Source organism: Buceros rhinoceros, unplaced genomic scaffold (assembly GCF_000710305.1).
Source record: "Buceros rhinoceros silvestris isolate BGI_N320 unplaced genomic scaffold, ASM71030v1 scaffold11433, whole genome shotgun sequence".
In the NCBI taxonomy this organism is placed as follows: domain Eukaryota; kingdom Metazoa; phylum Chordata; class Aves; order Bucerotiformes; family Bucerotidae; genus Buceros; species Buceros rhinoceros.
In genome coordinates, this window is record NW_010403097.1 from 68,233 (window position 1) to 96,053 (window position 27,821).

Sequence of the window (27,821 nt, forward strand, 5' to 3'; positions counted from 1 at the left end):
GAGCCTGTATACACGGACACTCACCTCGAGTGGAAGAGGCTAACTCTGGTGTTAAGCCTACACCAGCTGGCACTGTTCAGAGACTGCTGAAAGTCTACATACAGTGTCTGATCAGATTGAGGAGTAGCAGTAGGAACCATCTAGTAAATTCAAGCAAGCCTGAATTCTTAGAAAGACCTTAAGCAGCCTGAATGTAGTAGGGAGCATCCAAGATTGTTTATGGAGTTTGCCAACATCTCTCAAAATCAAACCAGATGATTGTGTGAGCAGCAGTGCTTGCTCCACAGCCTCATTAATCAACAGATTAACAATCACTCCAGCCTTTCTCTAGCTACATGCATACCTAAACAGCACCAAAACCAAGACCTGGCATGAATTCAAAAACTTTGACTTCCAAGAAGTGCTTCTACGTTTCTGTGATTCTTCATCCCCAGTTGTCAATAAGCTGGGTAGCCTCTTAGTAAGCAGGTTATTGTCGTGTGGATGCATTAGACTTGCAGAGATGCTGCTTTCTTTACGTCTACAGCACAGAGCAGAAAGGCAGCACAGAGAAAGACTGCAGCCCAGCTGCCAGGGGGCATAAGGTGGAACCCAATCAATAGCTGGTCATAATTACTACATGATATTCATGCAGATGTTCATCCACACCTTGCATTTGTCTGCTTAATGATGTGGATTGTGCGAGACTGGAGAATAAAAGCTGCTGTAATGGGACTGTGTATAAGTAGCCACTGAGAGAAGATGCATGGAGGGGCTCAGAGCAGAGCTGGATGGGAATGTGGGATTGGTTGGAAATGCTAGTGCTGCGTTTAGATACCTAACACACATTGACTCTGTGCGTTTGATGTCTCTCAAGAGCTGAATTAAATTTAGTGACCACAAACGGAAGATGGCCACAGAATGTGAAGTAAAAGATATTTTTGAGATGGACTGGAAAGTAGAACAGATATCTCACAGTGGTGAGGTCTCCACGGAACCTGAGTGAGAGCAGGTAGAAGGGACTTACAGGACTTTTGTTCTATCTGTAATCCTTGTGTCTTTTGGTCTTAGCTGACTAGACAGCCTCACACCTACACTTTGCTGGTGCAGCAGGATATGCAAGTGAAGGATCGTAAGCCAGCTAATATCAAGGTCTACGATTACTACATGCCAGGTGAGCTCAGATACTGTACTACAGACAGCACCCAAAGGTACCACTGGAAAGACATTTTCTGAAGTTCTCAATTCTAAGACAATACCACCCCAACGTTCATCTAACTGCCCTTTAGAAGCTCTCCAGTGATGGACTTACCCACTTGGGTTTCAAAATGATAGATCCTTCTTTCTCTGATCACAGAATTTGCAAGCTTGAAGCTGTCACATAGATCCATTTAGGGTCTAACTCTCCCCACCAGAGGGGAGCAAGGAGCTCAGAGCCGTGCTTTATATACTCGGTTTGTGGGAGGCAGCAAAGGCAGAGGGGTCATAGTGAGGGGATGGCTTAGAAGAGTCAGGGCCCCCTTTCAAAAGAACGATAGTGAAAACAGCTTGTCCCCTGTTCTCTAAGGTCCCTCGGGGGAGGAAAAGCTAGACGTGTCAGGGATTGCTCTTGCTGTAGAAGTGAGGGATCCATAGCTGTAATGGAGTTGTTTGGGACTTATAACTTCAAAAGATCACCAGACCCATGACTTGGGTTACTCCACACTAGCTGCACACAGACTGTGTAACAGACTGCAGTGGTTTCTTGTGTCACAGTGGAGGGGAGTCATAACCTGCCAGCTGAGGGAACACCTCTCCTACAGCGACACAATGCCGAGTTGCTTTAGTGAGCTTTCGGCAAATGTATCTCACCAGCACTTTTTTTCTCTTCTTCCAGAAGAAACTGCAATGATGAGCTACAGTGCGCCGTGTGAGTGAGGTGAGGGCCCAGCATCTTTTTTGTCACCACAGGTATGGTCATGAGGAGTATGGAGAGGGAGGGAGATGCAGGCAAGGGCCCCTGGTCAAGAAACTTGCCAGACTGCAAGTTGGGGGTAGAAAGTGATTCACAGTTAGAAGTAAGAGTTCGTTCTTGTATCCCAGTTCTGATCCATGCTAGGGAACGGGCACCTGCCCGTCCTCCTTCCAGGCGGGGCAAAGGCAAAGCTTGACCAGTGGCTGCTCCTGTTCTAAACTTGGCTTGCATCTGCATGCTTCCTTGCTCACAGCCCACGAGAGGAGAAAAACACCTCCACCCGTGGGAGGCAGACAGCCCTGCCCTGGGATGCCTGCCACAAGCCCAGCGCTCTTCGTGGAGGTTCTGACATAGGCTTTGTATGGGTAGAGGCAGAGAAAGCCCTGTTCTTGATGGCTTGGCAGTCCTGTTAAGTCACAAGGTGAAAAGAAAAAAACATGTGAGTTCCTAGGAACACCTAGTTCCTAGTTTTAATACTTCAGGAACACAGATTTTTTTTTTCCTTTGTTGTCTTCACAGGAACAGGGACAGACCCATCCTCTGCAGTCTCTGTCCATCAGTCCTTCGTCACCTCTGCCAACAGCCACCACATGGAGATGAGAAGCAAGGAAGAAATACTTGGAATTTCCTGCCAAGTAGTTAGTTTCTGAAAGGCTCAGATTGTGCCTGGCATCTTATTAAAAGTCAGGACACTAGAACTATCTGATTGACTTATTATTATTCAGCTTTACTGGTTTTCTCCCATATCAGGAAAAGTGCATTTAAGAGCATCCAGGAAAAATAACTTCTTCACTTCCGCTCTCTGCGTGCACGTACATGTACACATGCAAAACTCTGCCCCTCCAGCAGCAGACTTGCACAGAAGGAGGTAGAGCATGCACCAAGGCAGAGTTGGTACCTAGGGGAGGTGTCCATCACACGAGCTGGAGCTGAAGCCAGGGGAGGGCTGGGATATGTTCAACAGTTCCTTTTGACAGCAGTTTGGAGAGCATTTAGAGACCTCTATCAAGAGTAATTGGCAAGGATGTACTGCTGGGGAGGTAGGGGTGAGTGGGTGGCGCGATTAGTCTCAATGCACTGCATTACTATCTGGAGACTGTTCCAAAGAAGAGCTGTTGCCACAGGAACTTGCGGAAACAGCATAGGAGATACAGCTGTCATAGCATGTTCTGTTGCATCTTGTGCTCCAAAGCTGTCTGAGTCCTAGTGCAGGAAGTATTAGGAGAAACCATGGGAAGCATGAGAGAGCAACAGAGGAGCTAGAGGGTTTGTACCCTGGCAATGGCAGAAATGGTATCTTCATGAGGTAAGTTTGTAATTCATCAACAACTGGCACAATGGCAGCAAGGTCAGAGGTCTTGCTTACTTTAATTCTTCTTACCAGGTGTGTACCAGGTATGTGACACCACCCCTGCCCCAACCCAGGCCCTCAGACACAACTGCTGGACTGTTGGGATCTCGCAGTCCACCCACTCAGGTGCAGGCTCAAATTCAGCGTGGGTTTGTACCAGCTGGGGCATTTCCCTCCATTCATGCCCAACCTGAAATGTTGGGTAAAGGCAGGAGTCATGGTGTGGCAGTTACTTGCCTTTTCCTTATCACATATTCGGGAACTCCTCCACCCCTTTCTGAGGAACCATGTGTAATTGTGGGGACAGAAGGTAAGACAAACAAGGATGGCATAATCCAGTCTCTCCTTGGCTATCATCGGGCTGTGAAAGGCTCCTTGTCTTGGCTAGTAGCAGAGGTGGCTCTCTAGACGGGTCCCTAGGCAGCAATCTCTGTGGGATGGTGTCAGGATGCAGCATGTACCATGTAAAGATTCTGCCTTACCCTTCCAGAAGGGACTTCCCCAGACCTCTCCTGGCTTCAGGCTACTACTAACAAGCCATCCCCCTTCCGGCAGCTGAGTATGTCGCCCCACAAGACAAAATATTACATCTTCCCAGCCTCAGCTTCTTCCTTTGGCTCCCTGAATCCTGCTTTCCTACCCTGCAATGAACATAGCAGGGGGTAGAGGGAATAGAGGTGTGTCTGGGTCTGAGGGCCCTTGTTAACATGGGACACAACAGCTCTGCATTGTCACTCCACAGGATGCTCATCCCTTCCTTCCTCACACTCATTTTGAGAGATGCTGTCCCTGTCTCAACCTTCCTCCACAGCCTTCCAACTGCCCCCCTGGCTGCAAAAGAGCCCCCATCCTAGCTCCAGACACCAAGCCACAGGCAATTGCCAGTTCCTCTTTCTAGCTGGCAATATGCTCCAGCTCGATGACCATCCTCTTTCCCATCTTTGATTGTTTACAGTCCCTTTCTCTCACCCAAGACCCGTCATTTCCTGATGCTGTGTCACACAGAGACTTGCTGCCTACCTCAACTACAGGCAGTACTGTAGTCAGCAAAGGCTCGCTCCTCTGCAAAAGGAAATGAGGAAATCAGTTACACAGAGAAGAGTGCACAATGCCTTACCCAGCCAGAGAACCAGGAACCCAGATCCCAACCCCAAAGTAGGAGGGAATCTGCAACCCACCTGGTTGGTAGTAATCGTAGACTTTGATGCTGGCTCGTTTCAGGTTCTTCATCTGAATTACTTGTTCCAGTTGCAGAATGAAAGCCTGAGATTCGTCGTTGAGCTTGTGGGAGTGGAAAGAAATTAGCAAGGAAAGGGAGTAAGAAGCCATTGCATCTTCATCTTCCCCAGCTTGAATGTTTTTCTGCACTAAACCTCTCTAATCCATTAGAGATTCTGGATTTTAGAAATCGAGTATATGTAAGGAATAACAAATGCTAACCCAATGACAATGAAACTGAACAAGCTTCCTCTGTCCATAGTTCTACCAGTGCTCTTTCCCCATGCCCAGCCCAACCTTGGGCTTCTCACACATCTCCTTGGTCTCTGGCCTCTCACTCTTGCTGTGCCAAACCGACTGGTTTTGCTCCCACTTACCTTCTCCAGATAAATGTAGACCACATCAGCTTTCACTTCTATTTTCTTAACAATGGCTCTGCGCTCCAGCTGGGATAGGAAACAACACCACAAGGAAATTTCTGAGCACTTTTCTCAGGGCTTCCTGACTTGAGATATCCACTGTTGTACTGAAGGGATGGTGTGGAGCTAGACTCTCTGTGTCTTTTTTATGCAAAAATGTTTTAGTGGTTATTTCTCTGGTAGTCTGTCCTGGACATCCCTCGTGAGCATCATGGGGATGAACTATGCTGTCCCTGCTCGGTTAGAGGAATCTCCCACTCTGAGGACAAAAGGCTGTGTGGATAGAACATAGGTCTGACGCACTGGTCAGCAAACAGGTGCAGGCACCAGTAAAGATTCACATTATCTCACTGACTGCTAGACGGCTCTGAAAGACCTGGCTGGGGACTGTGCAAATAATTGATCTTTCAGTGTTATGGCTTAATTGGAAAAAAATAATTAATTTGGCTTGAAGTAGAGTCTCTCTAAGAAATCTCGCCTTGGGATTTCTGTCAAACGAATCCTGGTGTTTAGCACACCCAGCAACACTTTTTGTTCCCAGCCGAGGCAGAATAGTATCAGCGGGAGAAGATGAACCACCTCTGATTTCCTGCAGCAAACCCTTGTGGGCCCTGTATGGATGAGAGGTTTTGGTTCAAAGCGGCCCTGCTAATTTACTTACCTTTACTGACCTTATGACTGAAACGAACAGTTCCCAGCAAGGACCAAGCAGAAGGAGGGACCTATTCACCACAGGTGCTTTTTTTCTTTTTTAATTCCGAAGTCCTTACCAGCATCCGGGATCTGGGTGCCAGCGCAAATCCAGACAGCAGGGAAACCTCCACGATCACCATGTTGGATACGACTCTGCTCCCAATGTAGCTGCAGAAGAAGAAACAGTCAGAGAGCCTGACTCTGTGAGAATAGTGACCCCCCTCCATCCAACACCATACCTTGTGTGCAGGACCCTGAGCCAGGTAGCTCATCCAGGACTAGCAACATGGCAGCCATTGCTCCATCTCACAGGAGGTAGCCAGCACCTTCCTTCCCCACCCCTTCCACCTACAAAATTCACCCTCTGAATTCACAAAATTCACCCCCTGCCTGACCCAAGTGCCAGATCCCCCCATTGCAGCCCTGAGGCTTTCCTGGCTGCTGTTCCCAAGCACAGCAGGTCTTACTGGGGGAGGAAACAACCCACCTGGCAAGAATGTGGACGATGACATGTCCATTGGCCTGGCTACAGTTGGTCATCTCTGTGTTGACACGCAGCATAAAGGTTACAGCAGCCCGTGGGGGAGGCTCGTAGTAGCTCAGCACTGTCTGCAGGGCAGGGCCAGGAAGGGAAAGGATAGGCCAGGCATGACCTCATGCAGGGACAAGAGGCAGAGTCCTCCGCTTCTCCTCTCTCCCACGCTCATCCCACCACCTCACCTGAGTGAAGACACAGCTGCTGCCGTGGACCTGCACCAAGAACTGCCCTGGAATCTCCGTCAGTGCTGCCTGCTGCACCAGCAGCCGCTTCTGGCGGGTGACCTGGAAGGACTTCCCGAAGCCCCTCTGGGACTTCACCCTCACGAGCGCCTGGCCTGATGTGCTGAATGTCCTTGCTGCATATTTTGCTAAGGCTTGCAAGGCAACAACTGTGTCCTAGAGAGGAAGAGATAGTCACTCCTCTGCAAGTACCAGCTCTAGTGAAGCCAACTAGGAGCAGGAAAACCTCAAGAGGACTTGCCCTACCAACACTGGGTGCAAAGGTGTATCGACCCACTGGGAGCAACTTGTTACCTGGGTGGAGGCAAAACCCCCATAGGGGTTCTGCTGCCGGGTTAGCCACGCCACAATACCAGCAGCTGTTGTCATGTCACCTACATGCACCCGTGGCTTAGAGAGGTATGCCAGGAGCACATAGGCTGTCAACTCTGTGTCCACTGACTGAGTACCAGGCCAGAAGTCTGTGGAAGCCGGAGAGCTTGGCTTGGGGCTCCAGTGGATGTGTCCTCCTGCAGAAGGAAAAGGAACATGCAGGCTATCTGGAGAGGATATTATTGGGTACTCACAGGAAACAAAACCCAGAGTGCTTTTAGGCCTCCTTCAGCTCATTCCCTGTACTCAGGCCAGGAGCGCTTTCTTCAGCTTGTTCTCCAGAGATTAATCTGTCTCACAGATTCCTACTTCCTTCCTCAAGAGGATCTTGAAATCCTCCATGCTGGGAAAACTCTTTCTGATAAGTCACCCTCACAGCTTGTGAAATAACTTGTATTTTCAGTCACTCGGTGCAGTTACTGCACAAACACAAGGAGTATGTACAAATACGTATGTCATTTTGAACTGCGCTAGCCGGGCATACATTGCTCCAGATCCCAAGAGGTGAACAAGAAGCATTAGCCCAACCAGCAGTCGCTACCTGATTTGATGGCCTGTTCCTCCAGTTTGTACAGCAGCTCCTGGGTTGTCTCATAGTCCCCAGCCAGGGCAAAGGCATAGGCCAGCACAGCTTCTGTGTAGATGTTGGTGATGTTGTGAACTGCTCGCTGCAGACAGCGTAGGGTAGTCTGCATCAGCTTGCCCTGCGTTGGGAGGAGACACATGCCAGACTCTAACAGGAGCAAAACAGAAGGCAGGGGAGTTCATTCCAGGTCGCTGGACTATGTCTTCCTAAAGTAGCTCCAGAGAAACCCATTAAATCGCAAACTCCCTTGAGAAAACAGGGAGTGCGGCTCCAGTGCGCATTGGGACCCAGAGCCACCAAACACTACTGTGCCATGCCACTTTTACAGGACTGGCTCTTTTGACTTCATAGTTGGCCAAATATTTTCTCCCTCCCTGTTCCAGGCCAGACTGGAAGCACTACAAGCCAACATGTCCCCAGTCATGGGAGCATACAGGAGAGTAGGAGGGAGCGGGAGCGTGCTCACCTTCAGTGGCTGACCCAGCTCCAGCAGCGCTGCAGCGACGTATGCTCCCAGAGAGATTTCATCATCCACACTACCCTGCAAAAGGAATGTACCTCTCACTCTCTAAAGTGGTGTTTGGAGGATGCCGGAAGGAAAGGCATTCCTTTCGCTCTCCCTCCCCCGTACCCTGCTCTCTTTAAGGTTGGTTACATGGGTTACAAGAGTGACTTTGGAATCCCTCAATCTTTTGCTGTCAGGAAATCTGTCCAGTCATTCCCCATCAGTGTTGCCTGACTTGGCCCTCATTTACCTTTAGGGAGGAGTGGAAGAGGTTCCCTTTGGTGGCAAAGCAGCCACTGGGGAGCTGGTTTTGCTCTAACCAGCGTAAGGCATCCTGGATGTTCTTGTTGTCTATGTAGATGTATTTTCTGGCCTGGCCAAAACTCTTGACTACAAAAGCCGTCAGCCTATGAAGAGGATGAGTTGTGAGAGAAAGAGAAACACAAAAAAGACAAAGTCAAAGGCCTCCCAATGCTTGTCCCTGAAGTTAACACTGACATAGTAGGGTGCCAAAAAAAAAGAGCAATTTTCATACAGGAAGGACCCAAGTGTCTCCTCTCCCTCAGTCTGGCTCCACAAATGTACTACCCATGTACTACTGCATTGCCCAGCCATTTCACAGGTGAAAAACCTCTTACCCCTTCTATTTTTACCCTTTGCACTTCATCTCCGCCAAATACCTAGATACAATCTTGAATCTCGCATTTTCTTCCTCCCTTCCTTTCTCCTGGGGAGACAATTTTTTATTGCTCTTCCCTGATCTACCTCCAGTCAGTGCATAACCCCCTTGGCTGCCAGGACACCAGCAGCAGTACCCGGTATTCTCTGCGGGGCAACAGCAGGGCCATAGACAAAAAGGGACCTCCCATCCTCTGCGACCACATCTTTGTTGTTCCACTTCCCAGAAACTCTGCTGCCCTGCCTCAGCGCTTTTGCAAGTGGCTCAAGTCCCTCAATCTCTCTGCCTGCCAGACAGCTCCTGGGGTCTCCATCCAAATTAAAGAACACACATCCTATCAGCTTCCCCAGGCACATTAGGTGCCCTGGCCCAGACAGGAAAAATCAGGAGTGAGGGATATTTGCGGTGCTTACCAAGTGTTCCCTTCCCCATCCTGCTGCCCAAAGACACTGTAGGACCCATCTCTGTGCCTATAAAGAAGTTGTATCTGGTACGCTGGGGAGGTGAAAACAGCGATTAATATAACACAGTAACACAGAGGGGCCAACACTGACCGGGAGAGCGCAAGGCAAGAGCTCTTGGTAGGTCAGACACGGGAAGGGCAGAGGAGCCTTCTGCACTTGCCATTGCGCAGGAATCCTGCTGCCCTCTCCTTGATCTCAGGGGTGAGCTGTCTCGTCTTCTCCAGGTACTGCAGCACATAGACAATGGGGGCAAACAGCACCATATTCTGCTCCCCACAGCCGTGGGGCATCTGCACCAGATGGTCCAGGTTCTGCAGTGCCGTCCCCATGAGGTCACCTATGCGAGGACGTAAGAAACAAAGCAAGTGTGAGTATGGTTTGAGGTGCCTCTCAGCCAGGCAGGGAGTAGCAGTGCTTTATCTCAGCACAGGAGGAAAACGCTGGAGAGAGGAGGAAAGAGGAGTAAACAATCGAGTTCAGCAAGGAGAACGGTGACTGTTCCACCCCTTTCCAGTCTGGCATCATGACCACATCATGGATTCCCTGAAGAACTTTCCCTTATCAGCTTTTGCAGTCCGAAGGGCTCCAACCATAACAAGCACTACTTGTAAAAGGTGCTGAGCAGAGCGGCAGTCGCCCACTGTATGTCACACAGGCAGACAAACGTAAAAGCGCTTAGGGAAAGGTTGGGATATTTCTGGCCTTTAGCCAGGTCGTATGTCAAGCATCAAAATGTCAGTAAGCCAGCAAAGGGCTAGTCAGATGGTGCGAAGGTGTCCAATTGTCCTCCAGCTAGCCAGAAAAGCCTTGTATTAATTTTCCTCCTTTGGGGCTCTATTACATAATAGCCATGGCTTCACACCAATTCCGGCACAGGGGAAAATGAGCCCAGAGTTGTACCGAATGATAGGTATGCCTGCTCCCAGTAGCCTCCCAAAAGTGGTCTTTTGCAGTCTAGTAATGCTGAGAAGGGCTTCTTCTCGCCAGGAACTTCTGTTATAGCAGCAAAACTTTACAGGAAGACAAGACTGTTATGAGCTTTGCTGATTGTATCTATACAGAACTAGCCACAGTCTCAAAGTCCCAGGAGAGGTAATGGCCTAGAGTCCCTGCTCCAAAGCCCTAGCTAGAAAAACAAGGATTATTCTCCTCTGCAGGTTGCTTTTCTCGTGAAAGCTTAAGTGCTAATCGAAAAATCTGAAAGCTTGGTGTCATCAAACCTTGCAGAGAATAGAAACACAGCACCCTCTCTTTGGAGCATTTTCATGTTAAATGGATCCCCTGACATGACCCCCAGGCAAAGACTTGCTCATCCGTGACAGCATTCAGGGAGCCCACAATAGAAATCACTTACCTGAGATGGAAATGGAAGCCCTGGCAGATCCCTTCACTACGTTGTTAGGGAGGCGAAGGGACACAGGTTCTTGAGCCATGTTTCCTGATAACGACAGGATAAAGGTATAGCACGAAAAATCAAGTCAAATGTATCTAACCAGAGGGTCAAGACTGGCACAGATAAACGGGACACTGCCTTTATCTTGCTCACACAGACTGCTCCCTAAAGCCTCTGCCAGTTATCACGCCCAGCTCCATTGCCTAGAAACTTCTCAGATTAGAAGAGATGTGGGATATGCTGGCCAGGCTGAGGGCTCGCCAAGCACCACAGCTTAATACACTACGCTTCACGAGCTTCACAAGGATTGCAGCTGGCCATCACTTGGCAGGGAGACATCTTGGAGAGATGCAGTGCTACAGGGACAGGGTGGGAGGGTTGGAGCAGCTCTCACTGGGGACTATCAAGCCCCAGAAATGCCTGGGGGCTGTTAAGTGAGAAAGAGACTACAGAGCAAGATTTTGGCACCTATACTCAGTGGTAAATCCAGTCGGACAGAACATGTGGAAGTAATATTTCTTGTTCTTTCCTGCCTAATGGAAAGAGGAATTTCCTATGTGAAAAATCATTTCAAAATATTCTTTCATCAGACCTCCCACGGTTTAGTACTACCCTCAGGTCTACTTATTCCAGACTGCAGAACCCATTCAGGCTGTCCACATACCTCCTCTTGGGCACAGAATGGAGCTGTAAGACTTCTCCACTAACACACCTTCTGGCTGCCCGGGCAGGAACATGAACATGGGACAGGAGAAACAAGAATACACACAAAATTCCCAAGCAACAGCAAAATTTCAGAGCAAGTTCAGGTCTGAATTCAGTGGTTAGTCCTCAGGCAGTCCATCCTGCCGACCTTTGGCAGGTCTGCACTGAGGCTGCCTGCTCCACTGCTCAAGAGAGCAAGAGAAAGCCTGAGGGACAGGGCTTTCGGTGAGCAGATACAAAAGCTCATGTACAACAAGTGATTGAGCCAGGAAAGGTACAGGAAGAAATACAGACATGGTGTGTGAATGCAGCTCAAGAAAGACTACTGCAGGAAGGGTTTAGGCTTGGCTAGGTCCTGTGGGGAATGCAACAAACTGAGCCACAGCCTTGGTATGTGCACCAAAAAATGAGGAGAGAAAACCGTTCAGCCCAGATCACCCCCCCTTCCCGCAGGGGCAGGGATACTCAGAGAAAGAAGGAAGCCTGCTCTCATACTGACCCGGACCAGCAAGCGTCTGACCAGCGTATGCCTTCGCCTCATGGCAGCTGGCAAGGGCTTCCTGCCCCCACACCGTGGCATGCTGTCCAGTACCTCTGTCCTCACTGCAATGTGCAGAGTCCCTAGCAAATAAATTGAACAGAACCTGAGGCCAAATGGAGTCAACTTGCTTTAAGTGATAATGGTCTGAGATGCTTTGGGTGGCTGATCTTGATTGTCTCATCAGTTTGGCCAATAAAGGTGAGCTGGCCAGTACTGATGGCTTGTTCAGACACCCTAAGCATGAGGGAACTAGTAATGCCTCACCAACGGTGACTTCATTGCACTATATATGACTGCAACAACAGAAGGTCTAGCAGCCCCTTGGACCTTGGCGTACCCTTCCCACTGTATATGAAGCACAGTACCAGCAATACAATGTTCCCCCGCCCACATCCACGCAGACCCTTCCTCCCCAGTTGGAAGCCTTCTCTTTGAGAGATCTCCATGCCACCCATTCAGGCCCTGCCCTCTCTAATGAACCTGTCTAAGAAGAGAAAGAAAGCAGACATGGTGGATTGCATACTTGAACCACTAGTTCGGGATCCAGAGGAGGCAAAACTTTTCCAGCTTCCCTGGACCTTCCACTCCCTCTCACTTCAGTTTTAGGGTTTCCCATCACCAGTCCCATCTTTGCTGCCATACCCAGCTGGACTGCTGTCACATTCCATGCGAAGGTCTTGGACTCCTCTGCGCACAGACACTCCTTATCCCTGCAGGTCCGGCATGGCTCCACCTGGAAGTCTGAGGATTTAGCCAGGGCCACGTGGATCTGAGGGAATGATAGATGCAGGCTAGTGATTCGGCAATTCAGGAGAGATGGTTTGGCACAATGTGCTCTGAAACTGGAGGGTATGGAAGGTGGGTCCCACTCAGTGTTACCTGTGGCACAAGCACACACCTGTATGCACTGCTGCAGGTGGTTGAAGACAGTAGCTTTCAGCACAAAGGTCTCTCCTCGGATGACAGAATATGGCAGCATCACATCCAGAAAGAAGGGCTGGACTGTTCTGAGGCTCGTGGCTGGGGCAAGGCCAAATCCCCTCCCAGTCAAGCAGAACGCCTTGACTTTCCACTCTGCTGCAGCAGCAGGAGCTGTGACTGGGACACTCCTGCTGCCGTTGGACCTGAAAGGAAGACAGCAGTGCTTGCATGAAAAAATTCATTCCACTCCACTGCGATGGAGAGGGCTCATGGCTTTGGGTGACTGAGGTTACGCAGGTCCTCATTCTCAGATCAACCTCTGCTATATTACCAACAACTTCTGCTGCAGTGGCTCACAGCAAGGCAGCTCTCAGCAATTTGTTCCCTAAAGATATAAAACCCTCCTTAAGCGTCATCAGTAACTGCTTTATACCCTTCTCCTGAGCAAGGCACTGCCTGAGCATTGCAGCTCTATACACTCAATCAACAGCATGATGTCAGACAACAGCATAATGTTCTGAAAAGCAGCTGCAGCATCCTGATCTTAATCTGAGAACCGTGGCAACAAGGGCTAAAAATTTAGCTGGTACACCCACCAAAATGAGACATTAGTAGAGTGTATCCCAGTGCGTGCACAGAGGATACTTGGTGGTTTGGCTCTTCTCTAAACCTGTGTAGTCTTCAGTTCTGCACCTCAAAGTCTACTAGTCCTTCAGCCTGACACAACTACAAATGCAGGGAAGAGCCACAAAATTCACACGCAGACCTCTCTTTACACCTGTGGCTGGACTTCTTCAGAAATGCAAGTCAGCCAAGACCAACATGATCATCCTTCTGTTCATTTGTAAAGTCTGGCTTTCCTTACCCAACAGAGAACAGATTCCAGATCCAAGTTTCAGGGAAATAGTGGTGGAGTCTTCTACGAGTTCTAAATTTGAGTTGTTCCTTCGTGATTCTTTGGTCTTCTGTAGAAGGCCCCCCTGAAGCAAAGAAAAAATATGGAGTCCCACCAGAGTGGGAGAGGAAAACCCTGTCGATGTCAGACAGCCTAGCACTGGGGCGGGAAGCAAAGAAAGCAGTAAGAGAGATGTGGGAAGAGTCTGGCAGAGGAAAACACAAGGGGGTGGACTGTTTTGGTAGGGAAGGGAAATAGGGTGGTAACAGGAGAATCAGCTTGCAGTGAGCTGGTTTCAAGTTTTCCAAGACTTGGAGACTTAGTTAGTCAAGGCCTCTTGATGACCTGGCCCAGAGTTGGCGCTAAAGAGACTAGGGACCTTCAGAGAGCCGTTTTAACCTACGCTGCTGTAATTCTGAGAATAACAATATGGTTTGCTTGTCTGCAGAAAACTCGCAGCCCTCTGCAAGCAACGTATCAGCAGGGGCATGAGCCTTAGTAGGATTATCTGGTGCAAACTAAGAAGTGACTGTCCCTGCAGGTGGGGACAGAAACAGGTGTCAGCACCACTTGCGGGGTAGACACTGGGAAACAGATACTGGCCTGTGCTTGGGCTAGTCTGTGCCGGGAAAGGAAATGCCCTTCTTTAGTGTCAGAGAACATCCAGGTGGCAACTTTCTTCAGAATGTTTTTAGCCCTTTTCATAAGGACTGGGTCATTCCTGTTAAAGCTGGTGTCCGGACTGGGCTGCTGGGCTCTGGCAGCAGTACTTGTTACTCCTCAGAGAGACAATACCAACCACCAGCAAACCCCAGAGATCAGAGAACTCTTCCGTCTGGGTAGTCTCATGTTCCAGGTAGGCTGAAAGAGCAGCTCACCCATGGTCAGCTTCCTATCCGCCCGATGTAAGCACTGAGATGGCTTCTTGATCACAAGGTTTGAGAAGATTTTCAGCCCCATGTTCTGTTAGGAAAAGAAGGAGGGCAGGGTAGGCAGAAAAGCTTCTGTGAGTGGGGAAGGGTGGCCACTTCAGAGAATTACTCTGACAATCACCAGGGCCAGGACAGCCTGGTGCCCCGACATCCCAGAGCAGCACGGTCCCACGCAGACACAGTGCTGAACGAGACACGGCACAACCTCCCTGATCCCTTCTTTCGCAGGAGGTCAGTACACCACCACCTCTCTTCTGGGGTTCACAGAGATGTCTTGCTCATATCAACACATTTCTAGTGGCAAGGGCACAGAGGAAAGGTGACTGTGTCCTGCCTTGTCCCCTCAGGCACACTGGAGGGAACAGCTGGATGAAATCTGCCCTCTGATTTCATACAGAAGTCTGATGGGGAGCACACGTTCAGCCTCTGAGGCTGTGACACAGGCCTGTCCGCAAACACGGGAGATGTCCCTCTGCTGAGAAAGAGCCTCCTAGCATGTGTCTCTATTGCTAAATAAAAGGGGACAGAGTCTGATCTCCAGATCCAAGGCCAAATGGCACTGCCTGTCTTGTCTCCATGCTGCTTAAGGCTAGTCCTTCCTAGGGGAGATTTGCCTTAGAGACACCAAGAGAACAGTCTGGGAACAGTCTAAACCCATGGCATGGACAACTAAGCCATGTCAATGATCTGTGGTCTAATGCTTGGCATCACTCCTTGTCACTCTATTCTCTCATACTGTAGACAACAGTACAAGCCCAGCACCTCATTCCCAAGCCCCAAAAGCTGGGTTTTTCTGGTCCAGGATCCTGCTTTCTGCACCTGTGGAGGGGAATATAGGTGTTTGTACTCATGATGAGATTGTACATTACTAGGCAAGGCCTTCTCAGGCTGCTCAGCTGTTCTTAATTTCAACAGTTCTGGGAAAAGTCATGAGAAGATTACCTGGAAGAGTTTAAAGATGTCAGGCTGAAAGGAATGTTGTTGCTTCCCTCGTAGCAGAGAGGATGTGGCCTGGGGCTGAACACAGGGATCTGAATGCTCTTCTACTTGGGCAGGGTATCCATGTCGGTAGGCAGCAGGGAACAGACCATAGACCTAGGGAAACTCCCAGGCAGGGAAGAATCGGGCAAGGAGCAGATACCTCCAGCTGCTTAGCTTCACCCTCCCCTAGCAAACATACCTGTTCCTGCCCATCTCCTCAGGCAGACCTCTCTTTCTCCTCCTCATTCATTAGCCTCCATCTCCCCTTGCCACAGCCCCTGTGGGCCTCCTCCAGCTCATCCATCAGTCCTGGGTTTTTGCCTGGTTGCACAAACACTCACCGTTTGGCTTGTCAGCTCACTCTCCGGTCTCCCGAAGAACATGTTTTCATCCACTGCCTGTACTGCACACAGGGAACCAGGGGCTGCATGCAGGTGGAGCTGCACTGTTGACCCTGAGTGGGCTTCTTTAGCTGAGAATCCAACCTTAACCTTGAGCAACACATCAGGAAAGCAATACGAAAAAGAGGGATGAGGAGGCTGACAGACAGGCAGCGTAGACAGAAGGAGGGAGACCAGATAGAATCTTCCCTGCTGTGATCAGCAGTCACTGGTGAAGCTTTCCTGGTCCCTAGGCGCTGTGCTGCAGACAACCCCTTTCCTCTCTTCTCCCCAGTCCTCTCTTTGAAGGTATCTGAGGGTCTCCTTCCCTCAGGCCTACTGACTCCTGCTTGTCAGGTCTCCCCAGTTGCAGGAATGAATCTCACCTGGTTTTCAAAGCACAAGGCAACATCAAAACGGATGCTGTCAGCTGTTACCCCTCCATTTGGGAAGATGGCGTACACCACTAAGGAAGGTGATGGGCTGAAGTCAGCGGTGAAGGCCAAAGGGATGGAGAAGGAGCCCTTCAACACTTGGGAAGAAAAAGTAACGTGTTTTCTTCACAGCCCCACCACGATCCTCTGCCTTCCTTTCTTCTGCTTTATAATCCCACAATGTTCCTGCAGCTGCTCTATCTGCCCTCTCCCTCTGTTCTCTGACCCTATGTGATCCATCTTCCCACAGCTCCTCCCAGTCTCTCTTCCCGTCATTTCCCTCATTCTGTCTTTTCAGCCACTTCCAGCCAACACAATTGCTTCCTCAGCCTCCCTCCATCCTGCTTGCTGACTGCTCAGGACCTGTAGATTCAGGGAATTTGAGAGAAGCTCTGGCAACTCTCACTGCCTGACTTAGAAACCCACTGGGCACAACTGTTTCGCATGGTCCATCTGTGACAAACTTACTGTTCAGCTTCCCGACCTGGACACTCCTCTGGCCCCTGACAACAATTCCAGCCTTCCCAGTGACCTGCGGGAGGAGGGACATGGAATGTGCAGACTGCTGTTTGCCACCGGAGTGCAGTCACACTCACCCGTGTGCATTTTGCTCTCCTGAGCGATCTCAGAAATAAAATGTGAGTCCAGTCCAACCCCACATCTCAGGTCCAGCGGATTGGCAGACATCACAATGTGGAAGAGAAAGTTTTAACACATGAGACTGTGGTCTGGTCTGTCCAGTTAGGAGAATGGATGGCTAATCAGTTCACTGGAGATAAGAGAAAGACAGCTAAGGTGTTTCCCCTCTAGTAGGCAGGTCTCCAGAAAGGACTAAAATCCATTTCCACTGAGCAAGCTGTTTGATAAATAGATTGAAAAAGTGATTTCCCGTCCAGTTTTAAAGGGAGAAGAATTTGACAGCAGACTCTGCACAAGACAATTCCCACTGCAGCCTTGGCAAAGGCTAAGGGGATGATGGTAGAAGCCTCCTCCTACGCACGGAGGTGACTGAGGCCCTGATACCAAGATCATATTGTGGCCAGGCTGAGCTCTACTGGGTGTAGTGGTCACCCAGTTCTCCAAGAACAAGTTTTTCCTGTCATACTTCCAGGGATGATCTAAATTACACCCCCAACATTTCACTGGGGTCTGGTCCCATCAGTGCAGCCTTTTCCCCCAGGTTCTGTACTACGCGTACTCACATAATACGCAAAACCTATACGGCTGGTGTCTTCTCCCAGGTCATCCCGACTGAGCATGAAGGTCACCTGGACATTCTGCTTCAGCCCACAAGGCAGTGTTTCTGTGAGTGGGTGTATGTCCAGGAAGCTTTTGGTTGTGACATGGAAGGGCTGCAGGTGATGGTAAGCATTTGTGTAACTGTAGTCAGTTTTTCGAGGTATGTGCATGATATCTTCCAGTGTGAACCTTCCCTGAGGGGAGACAAGAGACACACAGAAATCACAAGTTTCATGCTTCAGTGCTATGTTAGGACGTCATCAGCTCGTTTGGGGAAAGACTGCTTCTTGGTGCTTTCCTGCTGGCTCTGCGCAGGCAGAGTTGTGTGGGGAGACCAGGCCTGAGCTGGTAGGGGGACTGCAGGGCAGGGGTGGGGAGCACCAGAAGAGCTCAAGGATTCTCACTTTCCCATATGCAGAGGTGGGATTTACCTCCAAAGAGACTGATGAGCTATTCCAGGCAGTTGTGTCCAGGTTGAATGATGCTATTCCACTCTCATCTGTGATGTATGTTTTGATAAACCGACGCCTCAGGAACTTTATCACCAGATAAACTTTTCTGTTTTTCATACCATTTCCATAGTGATCCTGGAGCTTAATCTGGTGACAACAAAAGCCACAGTCAGATATTTCTTCCAGTGTCATACCCAAGACCTTCCTCCCTCGGACAAACATAGGGCCTCTTGTGTTAGGTGCCCTTAACCTCAGTCTGACCCCAAGAATACAGGAGACCTACAATACTTCCTCATCTCGAAAGCTAGAGCTGAGAGTGATTAAAAGCTGTCCACTCCAAAAGGTGTGTGTGGCTACAGCATGAGGAACTCATGTCCCAGACAACATCCTGCATGCCAGCATCCCTGCTGAGACATCAGTCTTTGCTCTCAGCAGAAGCTGGAGGTGTAAACACATCAGGGAATCTAAAATGCAGAAACTGGAGCCACACTGTCAAGTGATGTGACATGCTACTCTGTCTGAGGAACAGAAAAAGGTTTGGGCAAAACTTACTAGACACTAAATTCCTTGGCAAATGATGGGGAGGGCAGAAGCAAGGGAAAAAATCACCTTCCCCCTATAGGGCACTCCAGGGATGTAATATGCATTTGGCGTCTCAAACACTGCCTTTGCAGCTGTCCTGGAGATGAGGATTTGGCTGGAGGTGTTGATCTGCACCCCTGCGGGAACACAGAGTGTAAGGGCAGCAGGATCAGTATTGAAGGTGACTACCACACCCTGGTTTAATCTCATTTTGTTATTCCCAGCCTCTCTAAGTGGAGTGTCTCAAACTTCCTTCGGAACACCAGCACCCTTCGAAGTTTGGCGGCTGCTCCTGTGGCAGGTCCTTCTTTAGTTAAAGTGTTTCCAAGCCCTTTTGTGAACTCACGGACCGTGCTCCCAGCCGCTCCTCATCCACCTGCTGCTGGCAGAGTAGATCTCCGTGGGCACAGCGAGTTCCTCGGGCAGGACCTCTCTCCATGTTCTGTGATGGTTCCAGCAGCAGATGGAGGAGAGGGGGAGGTGTGCCCACTCTGAGCCTCACGCCCCCAGAATGGTCCCTCTTGCCTTTGCACCGTCTCTGCTGAGCCCCTGCGTACCTGTGCCCATCTCCAGGAGAGAGGCTTCTGCATAGAGCTTGCCATCTTCCTCGCTGGGAGCCAGGTTGAAGACTGATGTGCTCACAGAAGGGGTGAAGCACCCCTTGCTCGTGGTCTGCAATAGGAAGAGGCAGGTGTTATTTGAGGCTGAGGAGAAGGGAAGAAATCAGAGATATTAGCCATTCTGTTAGAACTCTTGACCGCCGGCTCGTACAGAAATTGATATGGTTCAGATTTTAAATCCTGCATTTTCTATTTTATATGCATGAATATGTGTATTTCATATCATAGAAAAACAAAACAAAACAAAACAGGCATCACAGTTTTATCAAAGTTACAATGGTGGCACCTTTCCAGCGTTAATGGAAAACTGAAGACTGCACTAACTGGATCATAGAGAAAATACGTGAGTATTTTAATAGATCTCGCTACAAGAACTGCAGAATCAAATGAAAATTCAAAGTAACATGTCATTTCCAGGGGTGGAAGATCACAGCTGCTGTAACAAGTCATACTGCATTAGAAGTTTTCAACCATCTATGTACAAGGGAAGAGCCCAGCTGTGAAACACTTGGTTAGGAATGGAAAGATGCAATAAGGAAAACATAAAAATGTGCAATATATAAATATATAAAAAGAGAAAATAAAATATAAAAGCCACTACGTCATTAGGCTATGGAATTAACCATGTCTCCACCATATGTTAGTTTCCTTGAGCTGCTCCAGGACAGGTTCACCTCAACATGGTAATTTTGCACCAGTGAAAGCTCTGTTAGTTGTTGTTTCTTACACTGCATCAATTTCTGGCAAGTTATGCTTCTTTCAAGAAAACAACAGAACTCTAAATCTCTCTGTGAAATTCCTCTTTTCTAGTCCCTATCATTAAAAAGCAACATTACAAAGGAGAACTTTGGGGGGTAAAGGCTTCTCAGCTGGTCCGGACAACAATAATTGTATTAATTGAATAAAAGCAATTACTTATTAGTCTGCACATCCATTACAGGGGTTGGCCAAGCTTCGCTATATAGCACTTCATTCTGTTCACTCAGCCCTTGACACTTAGTCCTCGGTGGTGCTCCTTCACCACCCATGTATCTTCCAGGGTTTTACTCACCGGACCACTGTATTCCCTACAGATGTCCTTGCTGGCATTTTGAGGATGTCTCCTCGCCTTCTGGCACAACGTTACCTGCATGGTCCCTTGCACTGCTTTCCCGTAGCTGTACCTGCAGGGAGAGCACCAGAGGAGCTGCTGAGCAGAAGCAGTGTGTGTGTGTGTGTGTGTGTGTGTGTTGCCGAGCACACCGCTCCACACAACAGGTAGCCTTACTGGTGAAGGTCTTAATGCAGCTGGTAAGCGGGCAGGTGTAAATGAAAATATAGCACGTTGTGTACTTGAGGAGCGCAACAACACAGTCCCGTGTCCAACTGAGGCAGAAACAGCACATGCGGGGAAGGACCCGCACTCTCTGAAGTTCTCCCCCTTCTATGTGCTTGCTGTCCTGGAGTTGCGGGTAGTCACAGAGAGCTGCCCTGAGCTGATGTGTTCATGCAGTATGCAGCAGCACCCAGTGGAGATATTAGCTCAGGCATGAATGCAGCAGAAACCTGTGTCCCTGCAGACAGCAACAGCAAGTGCACGGTACAGCAGAAATACAGCTATGACCTCAGACCTGCCCCAGTATGGGCTTATCTCATGATCTGGATTCCTGTTTCCATCATCAGACCCGCTCTGATGTTTTTTGCAAGGTACAAAAGAAGTGTGTCCTTGTCAGTGCGGACATCTCCCCTGCCTGCCTTGCTCCCTTTCCCTGCTTTGACTCCCCTCCGGCTTTCCCTTTGGAGCAATGCTCCTGACAGTAACAGGAAGACATCTATGACCCATCCTGGGCATGCAGAGGACTGTACTGTTTTCTACTAGATCTTCATATGGTCTAATTTTAAATGTCCCAATTAATAAGAAATTATGTTAGACCAGCAGCAGAGACACCCAAAGTCTCCAGACAACCCAGCCCCAAATACAAATGAGGACACCCCCTTCATCTGTCTACAAAGTGCTTTCCAGACTATTCTCCTTCCTCATTTGTGCTTATACCATGTGCGGTCATGCCTTCCTTCATGCCCTCATCTGCTCAGTTTTCACCAAGGACTACATAACTAGAGAAACCCACCTGCTACTTCTAAGAAGGTGGTATGTTCAGCAGCACATAAATGAGAAGGAACAGCATAATATTCCAAAGAAACACCAGCCCTTGCTCCTTTACCTCAGCAGATCAGTTCCATAACATATATGTGTCTTTTCCCACCTAAGGTCTTTCAAGCCTGGACACATAGCTTCCAGAGCAGGGTATCACTTCCCTAGGACAAGTCTTCCTGTAGCTGGATGTTCCCTTCCAAGTGTGACTCGTGTACCTCTTCCCCAAGGAAGAACCCATCCGTTTGGACTACTTGGGATTGTTCAAAAGAAATGACTATTTGGCCCTTCTTGAGCCACTTCTCTTTGATGGATTCAAGAGATAGGAGACATAAGGAAGGAGAGACAGTTTTGATGAGCTCTTTCCTTTCTCCTAAACATCCTCCTTACCTGCCACACACACGCAGTGGTAAAGTTTTATCTGAAGCATGAATCTGAGCTGGTCCCTCGAAGAAAACATCAAACTTCTGCACCACTGGAACAGAAGACACAGAGTCACTCTGTCAAAGGCAGCAGACTATCTGGACAAGGGATCACAAAAGGGACGAGTGTGGTCATGTAGGGCTGAAGTCCCATGTAGAAACATGTTAATGATGTAAAAGCAAGGACTAATTAAAAACAGGGAAACCAAAGAGGGAATCCCATTTTCTACCCCAACATGCGAACAGGCTTGTAGAGGTTTTAGTGTACCCTCATTCTGTGCCAGCCTAGCTGTTAGCAGATACCTCCTCCAGGAATCTCCAGCACAATCCCTCTAGTGTTCATTCCTGACACTGCCCACTTGATACTCTACAGATTTGTATTTAATCCTAGCTCTCAGACAGTAAGACTTGGTTTACAACGTTTGGCTATATATTGTTATACAGACAGAAACAAGCAACATTTTCCATCCCACTCTTTGTTCTCCGTATTCCATCTTACCACGTTCCTCCACCTTAAAGGTACTGGACACTTTTGGGTTCACCACACTGATGGTGTAAGTCCCCAGAGAGAGTTCGGCAGCTAACTGGAAAGATAGTTCAGCAATGCCGTGTTTCGGTCTCACATCCAGCCACTGGCCAATGCGGTTTTGGTTTGGGTCCTGCAGTCCCAGGGAAGGAAAGAAGAGGCGGTCGTCAGCAACGCTTACGGTTCTCTACTCAGCCCCCACTGGATTCAAAGCCGTTTCAGAGATTTCAGAGGCTTTCACAGGTTCCTGCTGTTTTTTCCCGAGATGGTGCTGAAGTGACCTGAGTGCTGGATCACCAACAGAGGTGAACACAACCCACCCAAGGCTACTCGACTCTGCACAGACATCAAAAAGAAGGTATGAAAGGTCCTGATGCTTAGACTCTCCAGTTTTATCTAAAGATGAACTGCGGGGGTTAGCTAAAGCCTGAATGTAGAAACGGATGGAAGCTGAACCATTTGGATCATCAATGATTGTTTAACAAGAAGCACGTGGACAAGAAGCAAGAGTATGTGCGTGCATATGTATACACAGACCCTAAGAAAAGAAACTTGACTCAGTAAGACAGTGGCCAAGGTATTATCCATACCGAAGTATCTTTTCTCATAACACCTGAGGAGTTGGAGAAACCCACCTGGATTTCCACCACGGAGTACTGCAAGGCAAACAGACAGCAACGTCAGAAGCTGGCATGACACATCAGTCTGCATTTAAACTCATCTTACCTACGTAGCCCATGTGCTGTGACAGCACTGCCAGGCCCAAGCGTTGGAATACAAGGAGCTCGATCCTACTGAAACCAGGAGAATGGCTTTGAAATAGTAAGGAAAATATGTAACATAAAAATCTGTGCTATTCTTTGGATTTGCTTTTTGACCCCTCGATTTTTAAGATGCACTTCTATCCTCTACAACTGTGAAACCTAAAGAAGAAGAAAAGTAGAGAAACTCACAAATACCATCATTCCAAGTTCACAAATATTAAAAGACATCAATTTTGTAACAAATCCCAAGAATCAGCAAAACTGCATCACTTACAGGAAGAACACGCCTCACATTTTCCTGTAAAATCCCTAGCCTAGGAGGTAGGGATGGAGATAGGAATTACTGCTGACCGCAGCTGACAGTAACAGGGAGGGGTAAAGAAGGACATTTTCACCCCTTCTAGGCCTATTAATTCTCTGTTTGTTCTTACACCACTGCAGCTATCAGGCGGTGGTGGTGAAGGATGTGTGATCTAGGGGCACAAGGCATCAGGAGGCAGGAGCAGGGCCTTGGGAGAGTAACTGGTCTGTAAATAGAAGGCCACATGTAATTTACATTATTCACCATTCTAAGCTTTCATGCAGGTTATCACAGGCAGCATTGTTTTCACTGAAACAAAAAAAAATGTACAGGGTAACTATTTTCATGACTCGAATCTAATGTCAATGGTAAACCAGAACGTGCTGGTGAACGGCACCTGTGTTACCTCTAACCCACCTCTCTTACGAACTACATATTGTAACTTCGATGCTGCAGTGCGCTCAAGCCTCGCAATAACTTCGGTTAAACACGACCGCTTCTGAATTTTCACCGCAGCATTATTAACCAGTTATAATGCTAATTTACTTCTACTCACAGATAGGCATCAAACATTTGTGGTCAACTATCTTCACGAACCAGCTGTAGGCATGGAAGCAAACGCATTGTTTACCCTGTTATCTAATACAAGAGATACGACTTCTCTGCTGGGAGCAGAAAGGAGTGCCTGACCCTAGGCCCTCACCAATAGCCCCAAAAAAGTCAGCAGTAAATAAGTCAGAAGGATCTCTCCCTTTATTGCAGTCTAGAAGGATTCGATCCAACTCTCTGCTCATGTGTGCCCTTCAGCGTTTATCTGTCATGGCACGAATTCCTGTTGGCTCTCCTTAAACTGCTTGAGGACAGAGGAGTGTGAAATAGCTCATGCTGCTGGCTGCAGGTGTAACTGCTTCCGCAGAAAGATGCTAGTCTTGCAGTTTCCTGGCTAGCACATACGCAAGTCTCTGGCAACATCTCACTCACTTGACATGGGGAGAAGGAGCTGCTGCCAGGAGCAAGTCAGTATAATTTGGTTATACTGTTTTCTCTCTTTTCTTTTTTCATAATAATTTTGTGTGTATCCTTTCCCATATCAATTAATTTTTCCTAAAATTTTGCAGATATGTCACAGCTTGCTTCAGACTCTCCTGCCACCCCCAGCTGTAACAGACTCCACAAAGAGCTGAGCTTTCCAGAGCACCAGAAGAGGAGCTTCACGTCTGGTCCAGTCTGTACACAACTCGTCTGGTAATGGTGCCTGTGGCCAGCAAGCCACAGATGTCCCCAGAAGCCCTGCCAGGTTTTTTTGGCAGGGGTGGAGGATGCGAGTGCACGCAGCTCTCAGGTTGCCCTGCACTAACTCAGCTAGCAGAGAGCACTGGCATGATCCCCAAATACCACGAGCAGCGCCAACCCTCCCACCACTCAACAGCCATCCTGTGAGAGTGCCGGCACAGCCGTCAGCAAACGGGCGCTGCTGGTCCCCAGAAGCCCTGCCAGGTTTTTTTGGCAGGGGTGGAGGATGCGAGTGCACGCAGCTCTCAGGTTGCCCTGCACTAACTCAGCTAGCAGAGAGCACTGGCATGATCCCCAAATACCACGAGCAGCGCCAACCCTCCCACCACTCAACAGCCATCCTGTGAGAGTGCCGGCACAGCCGTCAGCAAACGGGCGCTGCTGTTCCAATTTAATTTAGTAGAAGGTTGGCGTTGCCCACTCTGGTGCTGCAGGCAGCAGGACTGTCTCAGCCTCCGCAGCGTGGGGCTGGCAAAGGAGGCAGAACTGACAGAGGGAGCCCGGAGGCTTCCTTGCCGCCGCTTAGATGGAGTTTACCTTGTTGTTAACAGGAGCAAAATCTTCAGTCAACGTCACAACCCGGAATTTTACTGAAGGGAGAAAACGGAGAAGAGCACTTTATAGAGACAGTGCATTCGGGAAGGGACTTGCCCTGCACTTGCCTCACCCCAAAATCACAGCTCCCCACACAGCCCTACTGGCAGCCCCACGCTTGCCCTGCAGCCCCCCTTACCCCTTGCTCAGCTCTGCTCTCTGCCTCTTCCACCCAAACGTGCTGCAGAAGCACAGCAGCCAGCCTGCAGACTACACCCCGAGCTGCCCTTATGTGCTGCTTGTCTGTAGTGTGAGCAGACAACTGCGTACCCGGCCCTGGCCAAGAAGACCATGTTCAAGTCTGCTCCTTCTTCCGAGCCAGCTGTGCTTCTGGAGCATGTGAGAGCGTGGGCCTTCCAGTCCCCTCCCTCCCCTAAAACGTGATGAAACCAATCGCTCCAGAAGGCAGCAGATACCAGATACTTCAAGCAGATACTTCCACAAGGCAAGGATCCTTCTGTCCTGACCCTTCCGTGGGGGCCACATGGCAAGCCACTCACAGGGAACCGGAACAAAGTCCAGGCAGGTCAAGGCAGAGGAACCATAGGGGCGTTCCATGCAGTGCTCACCTGTCTGTCCTGGGTTGTAGATGGGTTTATCCATCTGGATGAAGGTGCCTGTGCCAGCCCTGTGGATCAGGACTTTCTTCTCTTCATTTGCATTGAAATAGTGGCCGTTGGAGATGCGCAGGTGGACAGTGCCCACCTCCTGGCTGCCTGCAGGTCGGGGAACCTAGGACACAAAAGAGGAGCTACCAGGTTAGCATGCAGCAGGAGGGAACAAGATGGCATCAGAGCAGCACTCTTCTCACTCCTGCTGCACCGTGAGGATAGTCTCTTCTCCATCTTACTCTGAAGGCCAGCACAGCATCCCCTCAATGGCCGAAGGCTGTGTCTATGGAAGCACAGGCACCTTTGCACTTGGGACAGCTCTTGGACAAAAGGAAAAGGGATCCTGTTCTGGCACAGAAATTGTGTCTGCATCTTCATGGGGCCACTGTTACAGCCCGCATGGAGATGGAGAAGACTTATCCCAAGGGAAGGAAAGGTCTATGTTGATGAGAAATCTGTTGCCTAGAGCGTGCAGGTCACAGAGGCTGAAATCAACTCTTACTCATCAGTGCAAACCAAGAAAATAAGGTTCATGAGTTTGGAAGATCAGAAGGACTTGTGCTGAGCTTGTATGCACACCCTCCCATGTTTCTCATGGTCCTCCAGCACATTTTCCAGTCCTTAAAGAGAAGCTTGGAGGGAAGTAGACATGATGGGAGGCTCTCTGAGATGAAAGGCCTGTCTCTTCCTGCATCACGTGTCACAGACAATACTCTGTGGCGGTGCCTCCTTCTCAGAGAAGAGAATGAGCTGCACAGCTGCCATTTGGGTGCTTCTAAGCATGTCCATCCTCCTCAGCCCTTCGATGCCTGGCCAGGCAGCCTTCCCTTAGTGTGTCACCAGGGCGGATTGTGATACACCCAGCAAGAACAGTATCATGCACACAGGCAAAGGCAGGGAGCAAAGACACCAGGCTCCCAATAAACAATCTCTGACTTCCCATTCATTCCTTTCCATGCCCTCTCTCCTCTCGTCATCCTCATTCTCTGTATCTCTGGTGAGATTAGTCATGAGCCAAAAGAGCACACTGGGAGCTTCCAGCCAGACATCCCTGTCAAGAACAAATCTGACCTGAAATTTGGAGCACTCGAAGATCCAGTTGTTTCGGACAACCTTGCGGTAGAGACTGAGGTTGCCAGATGGATGCGCAAGAGTTAAGGCCACACGAATAGGCTTCTCCACCCCACGGAGGTCCAAGCATACTCTCTGGGAAGAGGGGTAGGGCAGTGCAGCTGGAATGATGATCAGGTACCTCCTGCAGTGGGAAAACAAGACATCACATCCTGGGAGTAGTCTCACGCACTCTTTGCATTAATAAACCATGGTCTGAGGAAGCAGGAGGGTTTACCTCCTCTCTGAGGGCAGGAGGTGCTGCTCTGATGGAGTGAGAGGGACAGATTATCAGTGAACCCCTCACAGGGGTGATGGAAGGCATATAGTTAATTTCAGATAAACACAAGGGAAATGCTTTCAGGTGACCTCAGTTCACACTTGTGCGTATACAGTTTTGGGTCATGCTACAGTAGTGCAGAGAAACTATATAGGGTAGAGACCATCTCTGCCTCTGCAAAGGTAAACACTCTCGGGTGTTTCTAGCATGCACGGAAAACACAACAGTCCAGCCCCTCAACAGAAAAGGATTCTCCTTTCTTGCTTTGAGACGGTTCCTCAGCTACCTTGGCATTAAGAGTCGTTGTCGTTCCTTACTTAATCATCCCCAGCCCTGCAATCCTTTCCATTTGCCCTTCACTTTATCCTACACCTTTCCCTTCAGCCTGCCTCAGACTGCAGTTCCTCACTCTTCTTGTTCCCACTGCCAGTCATCATCTGGTCCTTGTACTGAAGCAATATCCATAAGAAAGGTCCCCACCTTCAGGAGGATCCGGTATTCATAACAAGGCTTGTGGCAAGCTGTGTGCCCCTTCATGTCTATCCCTTCCAGGAGATGACTTGCAGGGTCCCACTCTCCCTCCCTGCTTTTCCTGGTTCCTCCCTCAGCATCACAATTTTCAATCACTAGATTTTTAAATGGCACTTACGGTTGTGCCACTATTCCCAGGGCGTAAAGCAGGCAGCTCAGGAGGAAGGGAGTCCACATTTTCAT

General features: G+C 49.2%; 2 protein-coding genes across 2 annotated transcripts in view; one reads left to right on the forward strand and one right to left on the reverse strand.

Annotated features, from left to right (window-relative positions):
• Positions 1–1,896, forward strand: part of LOC104490577 (alpha-2-macroglobulin-like protein 1) — a 21,276-nt gene extending 19,380 nt beyond the window's left edge. Inside the window, 2 exon segments of the mRNA XM_010132879.1 lie at positions 1,051–1,153; positions 1,856–1,896. Of these exon segments, the coding sequence (XP_010131181.1) occupies positions 1,051–1,153; positions 1,856–1,896 (144 nt within the window).
• A 2,409-nt stretch (positions 1,897–4,305) lies between these two features.
• A2ML1 (alpha-2-macroglobulin-like 1) lies at positions 4,306–27,821 on the reverse strand. The gene is made up of 35 exons (XM_010132880.1): positions 27,757–27,821; positions 26,789–26,972; positions 25,676–25,838; positions 25,050–25,102; positions 22,790–22,810; positions 22,128–22,287; positions 21,597–21,681; positions 20,127–20,238; positions 19,013–19,127; positions 18,483–18,592; positions 17,853–18,020; positions 17,385–17,615; positions 16,651–16,714; positions 16,135–16,280; positions 15,710–15,859; positions 15,330–15,482; positions 14,334–14,418; positions 13,426–13,540; positions 12,538–12,763; positions 12,282–12,408; positions 11,598–11,719; positions 11,058–11,112; positions 10,355–10,438; positions 9,161–9,337; positions 8,950–9,031; positions 8,108–8,264; positions 7,819–7,893; positions 7,308–7,470; positions 6,689–6,903; positions 6,335–6,550; positions 6,102–6,223; positions 5,692–5,782; positions 4,880–4,948; positions 4,463–4,565; positions 4,306–4,346 (listed from the first exon to the last, which is right to left on the reverse strand). Exons 1-35 carry the CDS (start codon positions 27,819–27,821, stop codon positions 4,306–4,308), a joined length of 4,305 nt encoding a protein of 1,434 aa, XP_010131182.1.